Genomic DNA, 24,011 nt, shown 5'->3' with positions numbered 1-24,011 from the left:
AAAGTTATACCATCCCCGTAGGAAAGTCTGCGACCCAAAACCATAAAAAGTCTAAGTAAAACAAAACCGGTCTAGAACAAGAGAAAAAGACCGGGAATTCGTATTAATTTAGGCGAGCAATAACATACTCTACAACATAAAAACCTGTGGAAGGAACCACAGACAAATAGTGCAACAGCCATCAAAACCGTCAGAGTAAAGCAAATAGCCTGAGACACCACCATCAAGCAACAGTTGTATAAGGTTAAATAAGATACTAAGTCTGAAAAAGAAACCTTTATAACCTAGTGGAACCCTTCAGAAAAGTAGGAACTCTTAAGTTGTAACGGAAAAACATCCTAACAATCCCTAAAAAAAGTCACGAAAATTAACCACTCTTCACAATAGAATCGCCAAGAGACTATGGGCCAAATGTAGCATAGAGTTTTTCCCATTCTATGTCAATGGGAAAATGTGTTCGTACATATGGCCCTATGGGCCTTATAAATTTGGCGGATGGAAAAGCCCGTCTACCTAAGTCCCAATGGGTAGGTTACTACCAGTTCGTCAGCCTCCCTCCGGGGCCCAATACGAATGGCCTACATCATAGTCTCCGTCTCATAAGAGGCGCAGTGGAAATGCTGTAGTGCATAGGGTGCAGCAGCACCTGTTGCAATTCACTGTCTACAAAGCAGACAGTGAACACTGCAACGGGGCTGGCCAGGGAGGCCCATGCACTGCCCATGCCAAGTACACGGGCAGAGCAGGGGCCCCCTGCACCCCCGACTCTGCCAGCTTTTTCATAGTGGGGTTATATGTTAATCTGCAGTTCAATATTAGCGGTCAATGACCCAGTACATTTCATATTAAAATTACTCTCTTACGTCCTTCAAGAACCCTTAAAGTTATCACTATAGGAGAAAATATGAGGTCACTGTTACTCTGTAGATCAAAAGAATAATGAGCAGTTGAACTATTTTATGAACTCCTTCTACAGTACAGATGTCATCTTGATAAAGTTGAGTCAACCCTCCACCAAGGACAGGAATGCATACAGTGCATAGCCGGGGAAAGCATGCACAATGCAAGTTCAACAGTAAAGCAAGGAAGGAGAGTTTTGATGGGCAAGGCATGGATGCAAAAATACAGGATTGAGCAAAATATATTGGACAAGATCAGTATAAGGTAGTTAGTGAACTCAAAGTTAAGGCAAAGTTCAGCACAATGCAGGGTGCTTGGGGTTGGGCAAGACTGGAGCAAATCCAAATAGGGTTGACGTCCATCTGTGAAAGTTTAGAATTTGTTAAAAAAGGGACTCTTTTCCATATAACCAATCTTTTTCCTTTTAGTGGTATATATAATGTGAAAATCGAAATAGCAGGTAGTCCTCCCTATAACTGCATAACTCTGACCAATACACATTTCTAATTTTTAAGACTCACTTAAAACATTCGTTACATTTACTCATCTCTAACAATAGCTAATACATATTTTAGAGTCATAGCTTTAGGAATCATTTTTTGCAGTAAAATATCATAGGGTTCCCAGGGGCATCATCAAGTCAAATTTAACATCACTGACTAATTTTGTGCCTCAAGACGTTCTGTGACAGACACATGGTACCTGAAAAATGCAATCAGCTGAAGCTAAGAAAAATAGCAGATTTCACACCTAACAACAGAGGTAAGTAATATATTCATAAACACAAATGACAGTCAGTTAAGGAAGGACAAGTACGAAAAAATTACCTTTCTGGAGGTAGTAAAAAAGAGACACTACTACACATACTACTCACTCTTCTAATTGCATTAGTTATCAAGGAAAAATGTTCACTTTCTCAAGAGACTGAGCAAGACCTGGACCCGATTGTTGGAATTAACTTTAAGTCTCACAGCCCAATGTATTCATCTAGTTCCTTGTTCCACATTCGCAGAATAATCTTATAGTAGAGAAGCACCACAGTTTAAAAACAAGGACGTTACTTACCTATATCTGCATTCTCTACTGTTGGCATGTTACATAGAATCACATTTTTGATTTATTCTCCAATGTCAAGTTGGGAATCCTCAGCACAGTACATCATTGTAGATAGACATTTTACATAGTAATCTTTAAAGCCCAAGCACCTCACTGATTGGGGCCATCTGCGGATTTTCATAGGGGAAGCACATATGTGTCTATTCATAGCTTCAAAAGAGAGACCAGAGAGTTGGAAGTGAATCTATGATGAATAGAATTCTGGGAATCTATAGTTACAGGTAAGTAACATTTTCATCTTCTTCAGTAATGCATCCTTCACAGCTCATACTTTCAATTGAGACCACTAAAAACAAACAACATTGCAACAGATAAACAGTGGGCCGGAGGCTCACTTTATTGTAACAGATTCTGAGCCACAACCTGTCCACTACAGCTCCCCGGCACGGACTGCATATTTAGTCAGTAGTATTTCATGAAAAGGGGCATGTTTTCTATGCAGAACCTGTGCAGACATCTTGGGGAGCCACTCTAGCAAATGTTGACACTTTTGCTGTTTCACCTTCAGTTGAATTTGCGAAGATGCAATTCAAACGTGGCTTGCAGTCTGGCTGATGCAAAACATAACGGTGGTGAAAGTCAGAAAGCAATTCCTTTCGTTGAGATGGCCTGTCCTTTCTTGTTCCCAATCAAATGAGTGAGTCTTCAGGATTCCAAAACTCTAAATTATGCAAGGGGGGCTTTAACACTTCTTTTAACATCCAATGAATGCAGCTATCTCTACACCAGGAAATAGGGAGTTTGGAAGAATGTCAGCAGAATCACAAGTTGGTTTATGGTAAAACCGAATAGGTACCCTAAGGGAGAAAGAACCCAAGGGTCCATTCACAGCCATATAGAATTTGAGGTATGGTTTGTTGCATTAGAAAAGCCTCCATTTCTCCAACATATCTTACTGTGTGATGGCCAACACAAAACTGGTTTTCAATGTGTTATACTACAAATATACTGTAATTAATGAGCTCACCCATCAAGACTGAAACAAATGGGTTATTCACCACCATTAATGCTGTTTCTAGTGGATACTTTACTTGCAGATACCTCACCTCCAAGGTCTCCTCCAGGTGCCATACTGGATTCAGAAAATTCTGAACAGCTCTCCTGGATAAATAACTGGCACTGGAGCACCAATTTAACTCCGGTGCCTCACTGAGACATATATGGCACCCACCACCCCGGAGAACTCTGGTGTCAGTTCCCATCTATCATTTCACCCCTTTGGAACTGAAGATGAGATTGATGAAGAACACCAAAATACAGTGGAAAAAAGTAACTTGATGTCTTATTAAATACTCAAAACTGCTCAGAAGGGGTAAGTTGGCAAACTGGTAGAGAATCTGCATGCAGAGAAGAGTATCCACCGGAAGCATGGTCACGAAGGATAAGTAACTTAATTCTCTGGTGGATACTTCTACCTGCAGATTTCTCACCTCCAGAATCAATACCAAAATAATAACCCCAGAAAGAAGGTTTGAGGCAAGACACAAGAACAGGCCCACAACCATTAAATCCATGAGTCCTGCAAGTACAGGACGGAATAATGAAAAACAAGCAGGAACAAAATACCACTGCATCCATTCAACATATGCTTATACTGATAATATGAAGAGAGCTGGAAACGAGCTTCTATTGCCTACCAAAAGAGACACCTTGCACTAAATGATCTGAAACCGATATCCAAAGGTATGCCGAACACGATCCAAAACATAACTTGCATGCTTAAAGAGCCACTTGTTTTTTAAGTGCTAACATAATATTTCTTAAACCAATGCATAAAATGGTTACTAATGTGCCAAAAGTCAATTCCTGACCCACTAAACTTTGGGGGGCAGCATAAAGACATCACCCCCATCCTCCTACAACACCATCTTACAATAAAAGGTGGAACATGAAAGAAACAGAAAACTGCCAACATTTCAGATATAATGTGGCCGGGAGAAATAGGTGGATCCACAAACAGTACCAGTCCAGAAATCCAGTATAGAAAGAGAGCATAACAGTATTCAGCAAGGTCTGTTACCAATTGAACCAGGTCAAAAAAGCCCCACCATTGCACAAAGTAGGGAGAATTTAAGACCCCTGACAAGCATAGATGCAACAGTAGCCCAAAGAATGGTTCAAATGATTATAACCCTGTAGCAAATGCATTTGGGAGACTTCAGGTTACATTCTCCAGAAAATACACCATAGCATAGGCAGCACATAAAGTTCCACCCCACCTGAAAGGACCCAACATGTTATACAACCACCACCACACCTGCATGATTAGAGAACCACGCAACAGAATTAGTGGACTGGGCTAGCTCTCCCATGGAGGAGAGTCCTAGGAGGAAGAAGAACGCTGCTTGACCAACATTTCTGCACCACAAGAACACACCAATTGAAGCCAACATGAACAGCACCAAAACTGTGTAGACTGAAAAGATGATCAGCCAAGCAAAACCTCAATAATACAATTGCTGATAACCTTTTCAACTCCATTTGAAAAGGAGACCCACTCTCTACCCTCAAGTAGCGAACAGAGGGTTCTTTACCTAATCCAGATTTTGAACACCTATCACTTCCAATACAAAGGTAGCAGAGCCAAGCACCAATACCCTGAGAACTGAGAAGGGTGGACCAACTAGAACAAATGCCCAATAAGCAATATGGTCCCACGTGTGCACCCTTGAGGTCCAAGCCATAGACGTCGGCATTCATCGACTAGCAATAATAGACATAGGAAAGAAGGTTTGTTATGCTCAAATGCAGAGGACCAGCAAGTTCAAATAGCAACTGCATGTAGCAAGCTAAATTCTGGTTGCAGTACCCCCACTTTTGGCCTGTTTTTTGAAGCAACTTTGACTGAAGTGCACTGGGTTCCTGCTAACTGGGACCCCAAAGCTGGTATTCCTTCCCCAAAACAAGACACCTGGTCACTTGATCACCAAGTAGCCAGGCCCTCTAGTACCTTTTGTAAGTCCCTAGTAAGTATAACCCCTGGCACCTAGGCCCTAGGTATTGCACAGCTTGTGCCACTCTATGGGACCCAGCACCAAACTCATGCAGACTGCCACTGCAGGCTGCGTGACAAGGTGCTCCAAAAAGTGAAAATATTACATGGCACACGGGCTATGTGTCATGCCCCTTAAACACTGCATGCAATATTTATAAGTCACTCCTACAGCAGGCCTTACAGCTCTAAGGCAGGGTGCACTAAATTACATGTGTGGACATATCTGCAAGCGCAGATATGTCCCAGCTATTTCTTTGTCGATTCTCAGATATCAAGTGAACAGGGAAGTCATTTTAAATACATGTGGTGGACCCTGGTCAATAAGAGTTCCCCAGCTACATGATGAATTCACTGAAGTAGGAAGGTTTGGTATCAAACATCTCGTACTAATAAACCCTAAGTTATTCCAGTGATGGATTCATTAATACATGCACCCAAAAGGGCAACTTATAGGTGCCCCCTGAAAATATACCAACTGCTGGTGGGCTCAATGACTAGTTCTAGCCAGCCTGCCAGCAACAGATGAGATTCCGATCCCCAAGGCTGAGTCTTTTCTCTCTGGAGGTCAGAAACAAAGCCTGGAGTTACACCCCCCTCCCAAAAGGATGAACTGCATTCCAAGGCAGGAGCCTTCAAAGAAGCACATGGCCTTTGGTATTCAGATCTGGCCTTCCTCAGAGAAAGATGTCAAACCCCTTGCCCCAGGGCCCATCTGGCACCTGGACAGGCGAGAAAATTAGCTATGCAGGAGGTGTGTTGCATTTCCAGGCTGGAAACCCCTAGGGTGACCAGCCTCAAATGAACAGAGCCTGAGGAATTCCGCCATCTTGTGTGTGGTGGTATTAGGAATTCTGGGACAGGGTGATGCACACTCCCCAAAAGGAAGTGGTCATCTATGGGGCGTAGTGACCCTAAGGGTAAGTGGCACATTAACTACTACCTTTCACTCCCCTTAATGCCACCTAAATTTATTATTTAGGGGATCCCCTGTTACCAGGACCTCAGATCTTGTTTAGACACAAAAGGAGTGGGCAAAGAAGCCTGCTGACCCGAGAACCAAGGAGCATGACTGACTTGGCGCCAACCTTGCCAGCCTACCTGCTAGACCCGACCCTCAAGGATCAACTGACCCTGTCCTATTGCAGCAGCCTCCAAGGAGAGCTGCCAATACTTTACAAATCTCCAAGAAAAACTCCCTCTGAGCATAGGAGCTGCTTCCCTGCATCTGTAGGCACCACTTGTAAAGTCCAGTACTCTGCCCCGTCAGCCATCGGGCCCCCTGAGGGATCAACACGCCAGGAGAAGACTGTTTGGAGCACAGGCGGCCCAGGAGGTCAGCCACGCCACTTCACCAAAGTCTTGAGACGCTGACCCCCACACCTGGTTTACCCTTTACACCAGGTCACCAAGACCCAGAGCAAGTCCCTGGCCACTGCGACCTGATGCCTCAGAGCACCTCTGCACCTGAGCCCACCAGCCCGAGTCCGAGGGAGTGGATGGTGCACACTGGGTTCTGAGACCCTCTAGAGCTGAGCCCATCCCTGGCTTTGACGAGACTGGACTTCTGGTCACCACCTGCAGCCTCTTTCTGAAGGCCTCCCTCCAACCGCAAGTAATTCCAGCACCGGACCAGACTCCAGAAGACACCACTGCACCAAGCCCCACAGCCCAAGGAGAAGTGGACCAATGGCGTTCACACGTGCCCAAGGACCTCAACGGCTAAGCCCCCCTCCCCGTGGGTTCCCCCAGACTGAACGGACCATTTCCCCTTCACATGAATGGGACACCAGATGCTGTAACACAACTCTGCACCAGGATGCCCCAGAGCCTCCCGAGGTGACTTGTTGGTGTCTCCTTGAACTCTGCCCTGTACTCACCTTAAGAGCAGTTTAGTAAGTCACTGTGAAGTGTCCGAACACAGTACATGTTTACCCCCATAGGATTACATTACTGCATCTAAAAATTGGACTGTGAACTTTTCAAAACTGTAAAAATTCTTAACTCAAAAAGTACTCACCTGATTCCAGTGATCTTGGTACCAAAATTTAAGTAAAAGTATGTTTTATTTTTTTAAACAGATTTTTTTTACTGTGTGTCTCACTTACTGCTTATGTGTGTGCATTAAATGCGTAGCACTACCCTCTGATATGCTTATTTCTCACCCACACTACCACAACAGAGGGTATTTAGGAGGACATTTGTGCCTCTGTGATACCTTTGGGGTTTGTCTAGACTCTACAGTGTACCTCTTTTTGGTCCACTATATAAAGAGCCAGCTTCCCACACTTTATTGTAATTGATGGCCGTCCCCTACTAGGGAAGAAACAAATGGCTTGGAAATAAGTGATTACAAGATCAAATATATCCAACCAAAGGATAAAACCTCCCTATGGATCACCATAGATACTTTTAGAAAAAAGAACTCCAGTACATAGGAATAAAACCTAGGCTGTGTGCTTTGAAACCCGCTCAGCATGAAAGGAGACAGCACAAGTGGAACTGCAGAATAGTAAAATTTGACCTTAACTAAGCAGAAACTGTACCATTCCCAAGAACACCAACAACCTACTAGACCCACCCCGCAAAGAGGCATTCAAAATGGTCCGACTCTGAAAACTAGGAATGGCAATGATAAAGATTTAAGTTTCAACTCATAATCTATGAAGCACCACACCACTTGCAACAATGGGAACACAGGGCAACTAGTGATCAGAATGGACTCTTGCCAACACCTGTAAGGTCCCAGCCCCACAAAGCATCTGAGTCTTCCATGACCAAGGAGCCCAAAGATTTGACCCCGAAATCAAAGGTGTCAAAAGCAGACCTGAGAGTTTTTCTAGCCGCTCCAAAACCTTTATGAACCACTTCAGCAAAGTGTTGCCATACATGATCAGGCAAAAGAAGCACCACCAGAGAAGGAGGGGGTCAACATCCCAGCTTCCTTAGGAAAACCTTTCCATTTCCAGTAATTCTATCCATACAAACCCAATGTTGGGTAAGGAGGGTTGGCAAGGACTGCCGTTGCACTTGAAAAATTGGGAGCGGATAGCTGGGTGAGAAGACAAAAACATTGAGAGCAGGGAGAATCAGTAAGGAATCTGATTCTAGATAGAGCTCTTTCAGATAAGGTGTTACCGAAGGTAAGTAACTTGTTCATCTGGTAGAGACTTCTAGCCAACGATTCCTTACCTTAGAATAGATTCCCAATCAATACCTCCCTGGAGGAGGGTCTATAAACAGACTTAGACCAGAAAGTCGTGGAGGACTGAATGGAAAAAATGCCAGTCATGACAGACTGGACTGTCCAGGCAGTAGTGCTTAGTGAATGTGTGAAGAGAAACCCACGCTCCTGCCTGACCGATGTCGTGGACTGGAACTCTGTAAGGTAATACAGAGGTTGCAGCCTTGCCTCTAGTAGAATGAGCGTACAAGTCCTCATTGAGTTGATTTTTGGCCAATGCATAGATGAAGAACACTATCCATTGTAGGATGGTCTGTTTCTGCACTACCTTTCCTTTCTTCATCCGGACGTAATTGAAACAAAAGGTTTATTGTCCACCCGGAACTTTCTGGTCTGATCAATGTAAAACAACTAAGGTCATTTGCGGGTCCAGGCGATGGATTCTCTCCTCTTCTTTAGATAGGTTAAGTGGGGCAAAAACGGCAGGCAAGGAATATTCTGGACCACATGAAAAGGTGTTACTACTTTCGGAAGAAAGGAGGCACAGATTCTCAGTACCAGTTTGTCTGGGTAGAATGTTGTGTAGGGAAGGTGCACAAAAAGTCCTTGCAGCTCACTGAACCTCCTGGCCGATGGAATGGCCACCAGAAAAGCTGCTCTGATGGTGAGCAAATGAAGGGGACAGTTGTCTAGAGGCTCACACATCAGAAAGCTCAGGACCCGATTGAGGTCCTATTGGGACATGATGAAGGGTAGTGGAGGGAACAGGTATTGAAGTTCCTTTAAAAAACGAGTCACAACTGGTGACTTGAACAAGGAAGGTTGGGCTGGCAACAGCAAGAAAGCCAAAATGTCTGAAAGTTAACTTCTTACGTGCTTAAAGCAAAGCCTTGTTGGGCCAGAGAAAGAACAACACCTGGGACAAGGGTGCAGAAAGAGGATCAATACCTTTGGAGACACACCAAGCCACAAATTTTCCCAGTGACAGGCGTATACTGACTTGGTTGAGGGACGTCTGACTGTCAGAATCATATCACAGACTTTGGGAGTAAGGTGAAATACTGCCAACTGTCGCTGCTCAATCTCCATGCATGAAGGTGGTTCATGCGCAGGTCCAGGTGCAGAACCCTGCCCTTCAGATATGACAGTAGATCCTCCAGAAGGGGCAGCCTAATCATAGGGCCCATGCTCATGCTCAGGAATTCGGGATACCAATCTGTCCATGCCCAATTCAGTGCCGCAAAAATGACTTCAGCCTGGCCAGTCCTAATCTTCTTGAGAACTCTGAGCAGGTAAGGTATCAGTGGGAAGGTGTATAAGAGGCCTGCGCTCCACTCAAGATGAACAGCAGAGCGACAGTCGCCTTGGAAAATTGAGTATAGATGTGCTGGCGTTGAGTGTTCTCAGTGGTAGTAAACAAGAACAGATCTAACTAAGGTCCTCCTCAGTCTCGGAAGAGACCTTGCCCCATCCCTGGATGGAGACAGCATACATGATCCGCTAGGAATCAGTGGCTGAGTCATCTGCTCTGGCATTCAGAGAGTCTGCTAGATGTGAACCACCAGGGAAATGCCCTGAGGTTGCAGGCATGTCCAGAGACCCAGGGCCTCTTGACACAGCGTCCACCACACCTCTATGTGTGTTACAATATCACATGGCAGTGGTGTCGTGCGTGAACACCTGCCCCAGTCTTCTCTTGATCGTAGGAAGAAAGACTTTCAATACCTGTTGGATCATCCTCAGCTCCAACAAGTTGATGTGGAGCTGGGACACCACCGAAAACCAGAGGCCTCTGCTCTCCATCTCTCCCAGATGGCAGCCATCAGCCACCACTGCAGGTCTTCTGCAGTTCCCTCTGAGATCTGGACCAAGTAAAAGAGATTCTCCTGATGCAGCACCCACTGGGACTTCAGGTCCCACTGCAGAGCCTGTGTAAGCTAAAGGAATGCTTCACCAGCAGGACTCAATTGTCTCAGAGTCAGTCTCACCGAAATCCAGGATAGAGGTTGAAACATCAGAAATATAGCCCAAATACCCTGGACTTGCCGCTCTGGAGGATAGGTCCAAAACTACTGTTTCCACAACAGCTCCAATGAAAGGGAGTGTCGGGAGGGAGTCAAGTGTGACTTTGGCACATTTATAGTGAACCCTAGTGAGTGCAAGACGTCTGCTGCAGTCAGGAGGTGGGAGACGACCTCCTGACTAGAACGCCTGACCTCCACAGTTGTGCTGCGACCACTGCCATCAACCTGTTGAACACCCAAGGGTCACTGATAAAGTTAAAGAGAAGAAAAGTGAACTGATAATGCTTTGGCCCTACTGTGAACCGAAGGTAACGCATGTAGGCAGGTAGGATGGAATAAGGAAATAGGCGTCCTGCAAGCCCAGCACTACCATCCAGGCTCCAGGGTCAAGGGCTAACAGAACCTAAGCTAACGTGAGCTTCTTGAACTTCTCCTTTTTCAGGAAAATGTTCAGAGAACGCTGGTCTAGAATAGGGTCTGGAATAGGGTGACCGCCTCTGTTCTTTATGGGCACCAGAAAGTAGCTGGAATAGCAACCCCAACCTATTTCTGATGCCAGCACTCTCCTGATGGCTCCTTTTGCTAAAAGAACCTGTACTTCCTGACAGAGAGGAGAGAGGTGGTCTTCCCCCAACCAGTCATAAGAAAGTGGCATGGGTGCTAGGGTTACTAAAAAGGGAATAGAGAAATCCTGCTGAATGATCTGGAGTATCCACTTGTTCAATGTTATTGTCTGCCAATGGGGCAGGTGATGATGAATCCTGACCCTCACGTGCTGTCTGTGATGGTATGAGGTAAAACTGAAAGGGTCTGGAGGCAGCGGCTGCAGGGGGTGGCAGACTGGGTTGACCTCTGGCTCGTGGCCCCACTTGGTGTCTGGGAACCGTGATTGCTGCTAGTAAAAGGCTGGGAGCCTATTGGCCCTAGTGCCTTGGCAGGAAGGGACATAGTTGCTAGACCCTACCGTAGCCACAGAAGGGGTGGAATGGTAGACTAGGGTTAGCAGGGACCACAGTGAGTCTTAAGGACCTAGCAGTAGCCCAGCTGTTCTCAAAGTGCTCCAGTGCTGATTCTGCCTTGTCACCAAAGAGGCAGGAGCCATCAAAGGATATGTCCATAAGAGAAGCTTTGACATCCTCCGAAAAGCGAGTGGTACTCAACCAGATGTGGCGTGGCGTCTGAGCACCACCAGCAATGCAAATGCTTTGCTTAACGAGTCTGTCGTGCTCAGTCCGCAACGAATAATGAACGTAGCTGTATCTCTGCCATCTGCAGTCTCCCGTGACATGGGCAGCACATGTGCAACCAAATCGCAAACTGTTAAGGTATATCGCCCAAAAGGCATGCAGTGCTCACTGATTGGACGAGAACATCCTCTTGCCATTGGTTCCAGCCCGATAGGTGGAGTGGCGGGGAACACACCAGTATTGACTTTGGAGGTGGAGGCTTAGACCACCAATGGGACATTGGTGGTAGGCAACTGCCCTGTGCACAAGTGCCCCTGTTGAGTGCTTGGACCAGGCCCCACACAAGACATCTGTAAGGGCTTCAATAAATGGGAGGGAAGGTTTAGAGGGGACAACCCCCGATTGATGTATCTCTGTCAAGGCCTTCGTATTGACTGCCACCGAGGATAGTTGATGGTCCTGGACCTCAGGTGCCTTCTGCACCACCATGGCAAAGGAAGCCCTTTCCTCACCTGCCACGGTAGGAGCAGAAATCAGGCCAGTGTAAGGTGAGGTATTCAATCCACTGGCATCAGCCAGTTCCTCCTACCAGGTATCCTCAGGTTCATCAAAAGGTTGAGAGTAACCATTATGGTCCTGAGACCTTCTCTTCTCCAAGCCTGTCAACCTGTCTAAAGAAATAAAGCACTAGCTCTGACTAGGAGGGCATGGCCCTGGAAGGTGCTGGAGTCGGATAACACCTACTGGATAGGTATCAGAGGCACCTTTAACGATGGGATTGGTGCCGCCGCGGTGCACTGGAGGCACAGGAATGATGGCAGTAGAGCAGGCTCCGAGGAAGGTCCCAGTTATCGAGGGGGGAACCACTCTGGATCCAGCACATGATCCAGAGGCCCTGATTGGTGCATGGGGCGAACCTGTAGGCGTGAATCCAGCAAGGGCTCCCTCAAAACCCATGGAGCCCAAAGGCACTCCAGAGCGGCTGGGTCACCCAAATGGGAGGTGCACTTTGCAAGTAAAAAAAAAAAAAAAAAAAGACCATCACCAAAACGGCTAAAAAAGTTGCCCAGGATTTGTGCTGACTGATGGGGAAAAAAAAGAACTGATGTCAGCGGGCTGGGGTGGCACCTGAATGTAGGCACCACACAGGCCACGTCCGGCAAGCTGACGCAGAGCCGAATGACACCAACTACCAGCACGCAGAGGTACTGCTCAAAAGGTTTCCGGGTTGAGTCTGATGACTGGGGGTTATTCTAAGCTAAGGAATCTGTGGCTATGAGTCTCTATCAGATATCATCAACCAATGCGAGAGTATGAGCTGCAGGATTTTCAAAGGATGACAAAACAGGAGACGAGTCCTCCAGCAGAAAAAGAAAAACTGCCAAAGTGGCAGCGGGTCCATATGGAAGCCAAGCAAGCAGATGCACAGTCAAAGAAGCTGCAAGTGCCTAGGGGCCTGAAGGGAGAGACAGAAAAGGGTGGAGCACAGTTCAGAAAGAGCGCGTGGCTTAGGACCATGAGCCACAAAAGCTGCATGTGGATCCTGGAGCCTGAAATGTTGAATGTAGAGAGAGGAACCAATATCTGGCTCATGGTCACCAGAGTAGGACATTGCTCCGAAGGTGACGTTAAAGTGAGAAAGCTAAACTGCAGACTTGAGCGATTGTCCCTTGAGGGTGATCGACATGCAGATTAACATAAATCCTTTGCATGGTAGGTCCCAAATATGGAGTGAGAAAACATATGCTGAAGCGTTGAAATCTGAAAATATTGGGATGAAAGCAAACATGGAAATAGGCATCTTGGATGGAGAACAATGGAGACAAAGGCATATTCACTTCATTTTGACTAGAAGGTACGTGGCATAATCTTAATTAATGGTTAACCAGAAGTTTGTCTACAGCTCATTTTAAGAGTGTCAAAAGAGAGTCAAGATTTTGGCAGTTTTCTGGGAATTCTGAGGGCCCGTCCAAGCAATATGATGTCCAAAATCCATTTGTCAGTGGCAGTTTTTTTTTAGGATTTTACTACCTTGAGAGAGTCCGTGCCCTACCAGAGTAGGATAAGTGAGGGAATAATTTGGAGGAGTCCTGTTCTCTTAGTGGACTCTTGGGTCCTTGTTTAAATGGAAACTCACTACTTATTCAGGGAGAAAGGATTTGTGGCAGGAGTTGACAGTATGGATCGTCGTGCGAAATTACTGGTATGCTTAATTCAAGTAAGGCCCTGAGCTGGAAGTAAACTATTGCTACGACTGTATTCTTGTTTGCAATGTGGCTAACAATCTTATTTCGGGTTTGACTGAATGGTCTGGAGAAAGTAATCAATATGCTTTCCAAAGAGGGCGTGGCCAATAATCCTCACATGTAAAAACTTAATTTGCAGCTCTGGATGTTCTGCTTATCTTAACTTCAAGAGTGTTTCTTATTGTTGAGACTCATAAATATGCTAATGAGAGCAGATGTCAGCTTGTCCTCACATAGTATACACTAGGTTTCAGCCCTCCAGTCCAAATAAGTGAAACCAGGAAATGGATTGTTGCTATTCCACATATGATAGTCGTATCTACCTAATATGGCAATTGCCTTGAATGCATTAACCAATACTGACACCCTACAGGTACTTTTCTTCCTAAAGGTTTTCAATCAGCTTTACGTGCCTGCCATGGCGCATCTGCACATGGTATTATTTGGGTATTAAAATATATTGTGGCAGAAGCACTAGTGACTACACAAACCTGGTTTAGGTAAACAGCCGCTTGGGGAGTGGGGTTTCAGGCATGATATATATATTTTTTTCCAATTCTTCCAATGATGGCAACAGCTGAGGGAGAGGGGGCTTATTCACAAGCAAAATCAGTTCAAACAGATGTTCTAAAATAGACATGGTACTGAGTCATTAGCATAATGTAGGGTATTTTCCTCTCATAACAATACTTCAATCAGCATCACTTTGGCCTCTATATCGTCATCTACATATCCTTCTCCATCTCTTTCATCTAAAGGGCACTGAATGTCGTCATCTTGGCCTTCCTCTGGCTCCCCAATCTGATACACTTCATAGGGGCACAAGGGAAAATTGGCAGGTTAAGTGGTGGGGTAGAGGTGTCTTCAGGTGACAGGCATGGACTAAAAAAGTTTTAGCAAAGCGGTGCATAGCAATAAGGAGAACTATGAAGGTATTAACTGTTAACTGGAATCTGAAAGATTGTATGTCAAAGTATCAACCACAAAAATATCAATATAAAACGACACTGAATGCAAAACACTGACATGCATGATAGTAACATATGTATATATATGTGAATGCAGATTTACTATTCTCATTCCACATTACCTTGGCAATATCATGCAAGTTGATATCTTGCACTTAATCATTTTGCCAATCGATATCCTAGAGTCAATATTTTGGCAGAACACCAGAAGACCCTTCAACAATGCAAATTTTCTGATTGTGAACAAGATGTTGGATGAGTTAGTAACAAAGGCTGGGCTTGACAAATCTATGAACTAGGAAGGGCATTTTTTTGTCGACAAGTATATCCTTAAGACTGACCTAGAAGTGGATGACTTTTTTTGTGACTAAAAGCAATACTTGAAATTTATGTTATAAGTGAGCAATTACAGACTAAGGGCATGATTTCGATCTTGGCAGTGTAGCCACCAAGCCATGTCGGCGGCAGACCCGAAAAGACCGACAAGTTGACGGTGTTCCACCTGCAAAATGTTACAGCTGTGCAAGTGGAGGACTGGTGACGGATTTCTGGCAGAGGGAGACAGCGGCGGGACCCAATGGGCTTCGTACAATGGAAGTGGCAATGGAATAGAAGTGACACACACACACACTGTACCTCAGCCACATGTGACCCCATGCACTACATACACACCATCATCCATTACAATTCCAACACAACATGTACATTCTGAAAACACACATTGACATACATCCACGTCACAAACACACCATTGAGATTGCAACCATGCACAACACACCCACGACACGCTCAGTTACACAAACTCCCACATAAGCACAACTATGCACCTCATGACGTCTGCCACACAACAACACCCACCTGAATGTGTAAGACGGCGACACAACATCGGTCTCACATGCAAGTGTCACATACTGAGAGCCACACCACCCACTCCAACTACCCTGCACCTCAACCAGCCAATTCACACAGACACACACGTACTGACTCACATACACAACAGATAGCACAAACCTACCAGTACAAGTCCCCTTGCAAGGCGCACACATGAACACCATTGACAAGTGTGAGTGTACTGTCATTGTGGTGCCAGCATTCATTTGGCAGTGAATGTTGACACCGCATTAACAGTTGTGTATGTGTGCGATATGCATGATGTGTAAGTGTGCCCCCTACCATGTGTGACCCACTTGTGTCCCAGACACATGCTTGTCACAGTGATTTTAAATAATTACTGTGACATGTATATGCCTGCAGTGATCCTGAACTCCTGTGCAGTACGTGCCCAATGTACCTTGGCAATGTGGCATCCCTACCTGCGAGTCCCGGGTGGACAAAGTAATCCGCCAACTCACAAGTTGAGGTCAGACTGTCACTTTTTGCTTGGCAGTAAGGCACATCCAAATCTGCAAGGCAGGAAGGGTGGCTGGGGTCCTGCTGCCATCCAATTTCCCCTCTCCGGGCGCTGACGCTGGCAGTGTTTCTTGGCAGCAGAACGAAAGCAGGCTTTTGCCTATGGGACCACCAACATCTAAATACAGTTCGCAGCAGCAGACAAGTTTTCCATTGAAATGTCAACAGCGGGACCGTAACCGCTAACATCTAAATCAGGCACAATGTCTATTAACACAATACAAGAAGCACAATCACTCTGGGAAACAAAACACTCAGTATAGTAGATTTATACTTTTCAACTTGGATGAGGAACATTATCTTGAAAACTGAAATCTCTGAACATGGCGGATATGGGCCCAAGAGACTAGACTACCGTTTGAAGAAGGGTATTATGTTGGGTCCTTACCCTCTGCTAGCCCTGGGATCGCCTCCAGGACTTTGTTTTTCATGAAAATAAATGGATACTTGTTTCATACTTGGTCATCTCATCTGAGCTATACCATATGGTTGTAGTCCTGGCATCAGCCATGCTGGTTCCCACCTCGCTGTTTAAATATTACACAGTAATTAAGATTAAAAATAACATCTGGATGAATTTCTTAAGATCTTCCCTTGCACTGCTTTCGCAAAGCCGTTTTTAATTTTTTTTATATGCCCCTCTTGTAGCCAGATGCTGGACTGAAAAACAAATTTCAATAATGGACTAGCTGTTCTTCCAGGCAAACACAGTTTGATTTTCCTCTAGCAGAATGATATGAAGTTTCTTCATAATATTCAGTGTGTTTTGCTTATTTCGTTTTAGTGCCAACCCTTGATCCCAGCAGACTCACAGTTTTGTACTGAGCTCCAAGACTGCATTAAAGTTGGGCATTTTTTTATCCATAGCATTTCCTTCGATCTCAAAGTGGAGTGCACTATTGTAGCTCTCCAGTTTCCTCATTTTTCCAGAACTTCTCAAATATGACTCAATCGTTAGTTTTTATTAACAGAATATAATTGATTACTGTAGGCTCTCTCTATGAACTATGTATGGAAATTCTGGGGTCAAGGTTCTTGTTGGGCTGCCTTACCAAATTCAAACCTCCTCTTGTGCTGACACTCTCCAAATAATTACTCCAGAGATAAACGTTACAAAATGAACACTTTGAAGATGGGATTTCTAAAGAGTTTTTCAACTCAAATCTGGACTCGGGGTTATCGCCTTCCAAAAACAATCTTCCTGTTGGAGTCCCTGCACTTGAGAAAATATGGCTTGGTCTCTGCTGGCCTATTCATCACCTTAAGCAATATACACACGAGAGGGGGGACAAGGAGCTAATTAAGGTCCTGAACCTGCACCCCTAAATCATAATCAATAAACCAGAAAGGCGCTGTTCCTATAGAAGGAAGGAAAAAGAAACAGTTGGAACCTAAAGGTCAATAGGGAATCCAAGAATTGATGCCCTCACACACCCAATTGGGTGTCATTCATCATTTTAGGACTAGCTCCTCGTCAAGCCAGGGCTGCAATGCCCTACAGGCCCAGCAAGATGGCTCTTTCTCAGAGATCTTTTTGTTTTTCCACCGCAATGATGGATGTGCGTGTGAGGGTATAGTCTATGTATGGTGGAACAAGTGCAAAATAGTGTAAAGTGAGCTCAAACTATCTCAGGGGTACCTAATTAATTTTAATGCAGTGGACCCCTAGACAGAATAAAAAACAATAGAAAAATGCTATCATGAAGCCTCAGTTTACCAACATAGCCTTAATGTGGTTTATGTAGGGTCAACATGTTTCAAGCCTATTGGATCAGCCGGATCGCTGTCATTTTTTCACGACAGGGGTAAACCCTACCCTGCACCTAAATGGAATGTGAAATAACAGGTGTTTCCCTACAAAATTAAAACCCTCTATGAAGTACTGTCTAACCTAGAAAAGATAAATAGAACAAATGAACACAATCATTTTGAGCGTCATCTCAGAGAACATATGTAATGTCCTCAAGGTAGACATAACACGCTGAGAGTGCAAAAGTCACTGTCAATTAATAAGTGCTCATACACACAACAGATTAAGCAGGTGACCACACATGAATAAACTCTTAAACACACTGTTAATACAGTATAGACAAGCAACATCAAACATGTAAGACCAACAGATTATCATATTCCAGTAGGCGGGGGCAGAGATCATACCCTGTTCGATCAATTTGTCGGGTCGCTTAGGTCAAAAGCAGAGACACGCGCACTGCTACAATGGGACTAGCAAAAATGGTAAAGTATTAATGGAGATGTAACCCATGAGTTATCGGGAGCTGCACCCTAAGCGTAAGCTGTGAAGGTACTCAGGTGGTCTCGCGTGGACAGTGGACACCTACCCCAACTCTGCTCACCTGGAAGTAAAGGTAGAATAGAGCAGTGCAGTATAACTAGAGTGTGCAGATCCTGTGATCGGGATCACGTGTGGGCTCAAACATTAGCTCACCATGAGTGGTCATGTTGGGGGGGGGGGGGCATGATGCTAGGGGAGGACACTGAGGTGGGAGGAAAAGTCTTGATGAAAGTGCAAACCTGGTCTGGACATGCGCAAACATGCATACTTCACCATGGATAGGAAAACTCAAAATTAATGCCAAGACGTGAGTCACCATGTTAGGTGTGTAATGGTCAATGCAAATGCCCTCCCAAGAGTAGTGAAAATTAAAGAGGACAAGTCAACCTTAAAAACAAAAAGCGCATCCGATGCAAAAGAAAGGTATGTTGAGAATATTGCTGTTGAAACCCAATCTAGACGCCCTCTCTAATGTAAAAAATAAAATAAAAAATTGGGGGGGTGGGGGGCTGAGGTTCATGAATTCAAAAATATTCTGAAAACTTTATGAGCCCTCTCCAATGTAAAAGTATAAAAGAACGTTTCAAGTATCATTAATCCTACAAACATGAGTGTATGTATGGTATGAAAGTCATATTTATGAAGTTCACATCAGTCTCATAAGCACACAACTGATGAGGGTGGTGTCATGACTGAAAATAGTTGCAGAAAAGTTGGAAAATCAACAGTAGCTCAGACAGCGTGACGCTGTAAAAGTTCCATAAGCAGAATGGCTTAATGTAGAACGGCATCATAGAAAGGGAAACTTCAAATGTCAAAGGCATGCTCACATCTCGCACCAAGGAATATCATAACTGACCCCAAGTGTGAGTAGAAATACAAGAGACCCATTGTTGTTCTCTTCTGAATAATGATAATCTGCCCCACTGGTCATTTGCTTCTACTATGGTCCATTTCAGGTCATCAGGACTGTGAATGGAGTTGACAAAGTGAGTAGACATTTTTGTGGTATTGTGTTTGCAGTGTACGGTGCTACAATGCTCCATAATTCTTGTCTTGACATGCCTTGTGGTCATGCCCACATATTTGAAGTCACATGGGCAAGTAATGAGGTATACACAATTCTTCGTATTTCAATTGGTGCAGCTGCTCTGGGTCCATATACATTTGTGATTTGGATGAATCTCTTTTGGGCTCTGGTCAAATTACATAATCTGCAACAGGGAAAATAACCCATAACTAGAGGAATGTTCCATAGGGTGTATTGTTTTTGCCAAGGTCTTGTCCTTAGTCTGGTGTGTACTAAAAAGTCTTTGAGGTTTTGTGAGCGTTTTTATGCAAAAAGGGAATATGGGATGTCGAGGGACCCTGACTGGAGCATAACCCAGAGTTTCATAATAATACGCTGCATGCGATTGGAACTGGGAGTAAAGGTGGTCACACATGTCAATGTATCCTCAGTAGATCTTGTTTTGGGTTCCAGCAGTGCATCCTGAGGATTATTCTGTGACCTATTGTGGGCCCGATTTATGATCTTGGGAGGGTAGTTGCGTGAGGAGAGATCGGTGCTAAGGCCTTTGGCCTGGATGTTGCAGTCCTTCAATGCTCTGCAGTTCCATCTGAAACTGAGAAATTGGCCGTAAGACAGACTTTCTTTAGAGCCTTGGGATGGTGACTGTCATACAGCAGCAGGCTGTAATAATCTGTGGCTTTCGTAAAGGTGGTTGTGGACAGTGTACCCTCATTGATAGAGATGAGAAGATCTAAGAAGGGCAGTTCCTTATCAGAAATGGATGTGGTAAAACACAAGAATGGATTGAGAGAACTGATCCTTGTGCAAAAATCAAGGCAAGGAGCAATGTATCTGCACCAAAAGATGAGAATATCATCGATGTTAAGTCACCATGACAAGATGTTGGCTCTGTAAGGGTTCATATGTCTGTAAAAATGTGTTCACCTTCAAAGCTGGCCATATACAGACTAAGGGGCAAAGGTACTACCTACTGAGGTCCCTTGTAACTGATGGTAAACCGGTCCTTAAATTGGGAAAAGTTGTTCTTCAGTGCGATAATGGCACACTCAAAGTCAACTGGAGTGTCTGAAGTCCAAACCTCTGATCGGAGACTAGCCTTGATTACTTCAATGGTTGTGTCGCAGACTAGCCTTGATTACTTCAATGGTTGTGTCCTGAGGGATATGTTTGTATACAGGGATTCCACGCCAAGAGTGACCAGCAGGTCAATCCCATGCTTGTGGTTGGTTTCTGCAAAGAGATGCAAGACGTCCCTGGTGTCAGGGTGTTTTCCCAAACAATGGCTGTAGAAAGTGGTCACAATACTTGCTCAAAGCTTTAAGCACATAGCCTGTACCAGACACATTTGGGCTTCCTGGAGGCGGTAGGACCTCTCTGTGTATCTTAGGAAGAATATAGAAGTAGGGGGTACTAGGTGAAGTGTTAACTAGGAAGTCTGCTACATGCTTAGTAATCCAACCTTGGACTTCCACTGCTCTGACCATAGTCTTGATCTTAGAAGTTAGTTTCTCAGTAGGATCGGCTCTGATAGGTATGTAATATCTACCATCAGCCAGTCGTCATATGCATTCCTGGTTGTAGCCTAATGTGTTCATGATGACAGCTGTCCTTCCCTTATCATCTGTTTTTTGTGTTTTTTTCTACATGTTCTCAAATGACTGAGAAGGTTGCACGTGTTCCACTTCCTTGAGTACTGCTTTCCAAAGGTCAGGACTTCACAGGGGATCATTGCCTTAGTGGGCGTGAACTTAGAAGGGTTGCATAAACCAGAGTCATCACAATTGGGGGTATTTGTATCTTGGGCAAAAGCCCAAAGGGCGATTTTTTTGAAGAGCTGGTGAAGTTCACTAGTCAATTGGAATTTGTCCTCACGTATACTAGGTACAAACCACAATCCACTTAGTATGATATCAGTTTCATCTGTAGTCAGGGTTCAGGTGGAAATGTTCACAACTAATTTTTCTTGCCCGCCCGGCTCCTTGTCTGCATCTGGGGTTTTGGTTGTTGCCACTGAACATACTTGTGTCCCCCTCTTTTTCTTCCACTGCCTCTGTCCCAGCCTCTGCCTAAAAAGGTTGTTGGGAAAACCAATGTGGTGGTTGCAGGGGAGCCTGGAAGCTAGGATGCCATACTGGTTGGTGTCCAGGATAGGGAGCCATTGGGTATCCATAAATTAACAGTGGTGGTGTCACTTTGCCAACACAATCTAACAATATGCAGAAGGTGTCCCTTTTGGCCTGATGTATATTCATAATAATCACTCACAAGACTGGCTTGTCAAGCAAAGCAATGTCATACATTTTATTGTTGCTATGCATCCCTTCCCAGTTCTTTACTCATCTGAAAGTTCACAACTCTGAGGACAATCTGGAGTCCCAGTGGTTCCTTGCTCTTTTCCTTAGTGGCATATTTTGTGAAACTTGCATAGTCAAAATCCCCCATGGTGCTGAAGACGATGTTTCTTACAGAAGCAATAGCTGATATGGCACTCTATCAGAGTCAGTCCTCCCAGTTTTTGGTGAATGCCTGGAATATTCCCTAAGACCCTAGTAGGATAGAAAAAACATTTTGATTGTATCTTCAATGAAACAGCCATGCTGCAGAGCCACCCGAGCGAGGCACCATCAGCAGCTAAAACCGAAGCTGGCAGTATGCAGATTGAAGGAACTCTGGGGATTCTGGAATGTCAATGACAGATGCAGACTGGATTCAGAACTGCCTATGTATAAAAAAAAATAGTGCAGAAGAAATAGCTAGGGTAAGAAGCAAATATCCCACTGATTTGGATCATCCACGAAGAGCCTATTAATCTAATGTTCACAAATGGCACCACTCTAAAAGCATAGAGCTAATTTTTCATTCAAGATATGCCCTCTCCTAAATTCCTTTCTCCTCATTACTGCCATTCTTAATAGTAACTTACAATTTGTAATGTCTGCGTTCTTTAAATCACGGTCAGTTGTTATATTTAAGATTTAAAAGTTTGCACCCAGGTTTCCAGAGTGCTCTGGCTTTTCTGGGAGATGGACATGATGTCACACTGTGCTTTAGAAAGTATCTGGAGAGTGCAGACTCTAACATCGCTTCAGAAAATGCAGACAACCCAGTGCTTCTTTCAATCCAGGGGAGGCGATAGAAGCATGCATCTTTTAGAACTATAGCAAGGTTTCCAAATTTTAAAATTAATTTTATTCACCTTCCTATGGATCAGCAACAGACAAATGTCTAAAATATCACTGGAAGATTGATGAACCAAGAGGAACACTGACACTTCTCTCAACTACAGCCTATTACTGGTTTGTTTTACATTGTTAGGTCTATGTTTTTTATTTATTTTTTAAACACTGGAGCTTTAGAAGTCATTTTCTTAAATACATACAGAAACCTTTATTTATTTAAGGTGCTGATCTGGCGAATTCGCAAGGTACAGAAGAAACACTCTGGAAAGGCAGAGAAGTTCACACTTCCGAGTTACAGGCTGCTTATTCCAGTTTAATAATTTCCCCCACAGAAATGTACTGGCAAAAGTTTTCAGTCACTCTTCTCCAAGTCCTGTCCTCTTCAGGCCTTACATTTAAGACTCCCTTCTTCATCAACCCTGAATAGCCTTTCACATTCCCCCCAGTTATGTCCTCTACTCTGCGGCCCCTTCTTCTTCATGAAGGAAGAGATCTTCACTTCATATCCTCGCCATTGCTTTGTACCTCCAATCAAATGACTGAACAGTTACTCACGGGAAGGCGGCAGCTGTGGCCAGCCTAGTATAGATCGTGGCATCTGGAGGGCCAAGGCTGTCGCAGGTGATGTGGAATGGCAGAGGTAGGCGGTGCTTGTAGCAGAACTCAGCCACGGATATTCCATGCTGCTGTTTCAGTTCGGGCAGGTCGCACTTGGAGGCCACAAAGAGGCAGGGGATCTGGCTATCCATATAGTGTTGCTGGTGAAAGAGACAAAGAGTACGTGAAAGGGTGTATCCCAGACAACATGGGTTTACAAGCAGGTCTTGAGTAGAGATACTCTTTTGTGTAGCAGTATAAATGAAAATCAGGAGGCAAGCCAAAGTCCAAAGCGGGCACATTAGAATGTTCAATCAAATGCTAAGATCACAGACACAATCATTTCGCCCCCTTTAAATGTCAGAGGTCCAAAGAAGCACCACAATGCAGATGTTAGGCTCACCAACATTGGGAAGACTGGCCTATAGCTTTCGCATCAAGTAATGCCAAACTGCTAGGCCTCTGGGTTAGGCCGAAAGTTACCTTGTAAATACTGGCGCAGTAGTTAAAGGACTTTGGATCGTTGACATTGTACATTAGGCAGGCAACATCACAGTCTGCATCGGCAGCCTTCAGGAACTCCATGTCCACATCCACCTCGTGGAGCTAGGGAGAAGAAGATCAAAGAAGTAGAAAGATATTTAACACTAAGACCTGTACAACTAATAAATGTGTGTGCATGACTGGGACCATCCCTGAAGCTGAAACCCAAAAAGTGAGTGTGACAATGACACACAGTGACTTTTGCTGTATACATTGTGATCCAGGATGTCTACAATACCTGGGCCATAGAGTGGCTGTTCACATGTCAACATACATATTCTCTTAAGAACCTGCGACTCTTCATAACCTCCTTCTCAACTACTATCTAGGTGAACACCT

The 24,011-nt window shown here is 44.5% G+C and overlaps 1 protein-coding gene across 1 annotated transcript in view; it reads right to left on the bottom strand.

Annotated features, from left to right (window-relative positions):
• The window catches only part of RHOT2 (ras homolog family member T2), a 398,937-nt gene that overhangs the window by 5,678 nt on the left and 369,248 nt on the right, over window positions 1–24,011 (bottom strand). The window contains exons 17-18 of the mRNA XM_069210682.1: window positions 23,613–23,735; window positions 23,088–23,290 (exon numbers count right to left, since the gene is read on the bottom strand). Of these exons, the coding sequence (XP_069066783.1) occupies window positions 23,088–23,290; window positions 23,613–23,735 (326 nt within the window). The remainder of the gene's footprint in view (window positions 1–23,087; window positions 23,291–23,612; window positions 23,736–24,011) is intronic.

This window comes from Pleurodeles waltl, chromosome 10, assembly GCF_031143425.1.
Source record: "Pleurodeles waltl isolate 20211129_DDA chromosome 10, aPleWal1.hap1.20221129, whole genome shotgun sequence".
In the NCBI taxonomy this organism is placed as follows: Eukaryota; Metazoa; Chordata; class Amphibia; order Caudata; family Salamandridae; genus Pleurodeles; species Pleurodeles waltl.
The sequence above is the reverse complement of the archived record's forward strand: the minus strand, read 5'-3'. Positions and strand labels throughout refer to the sequence as shown.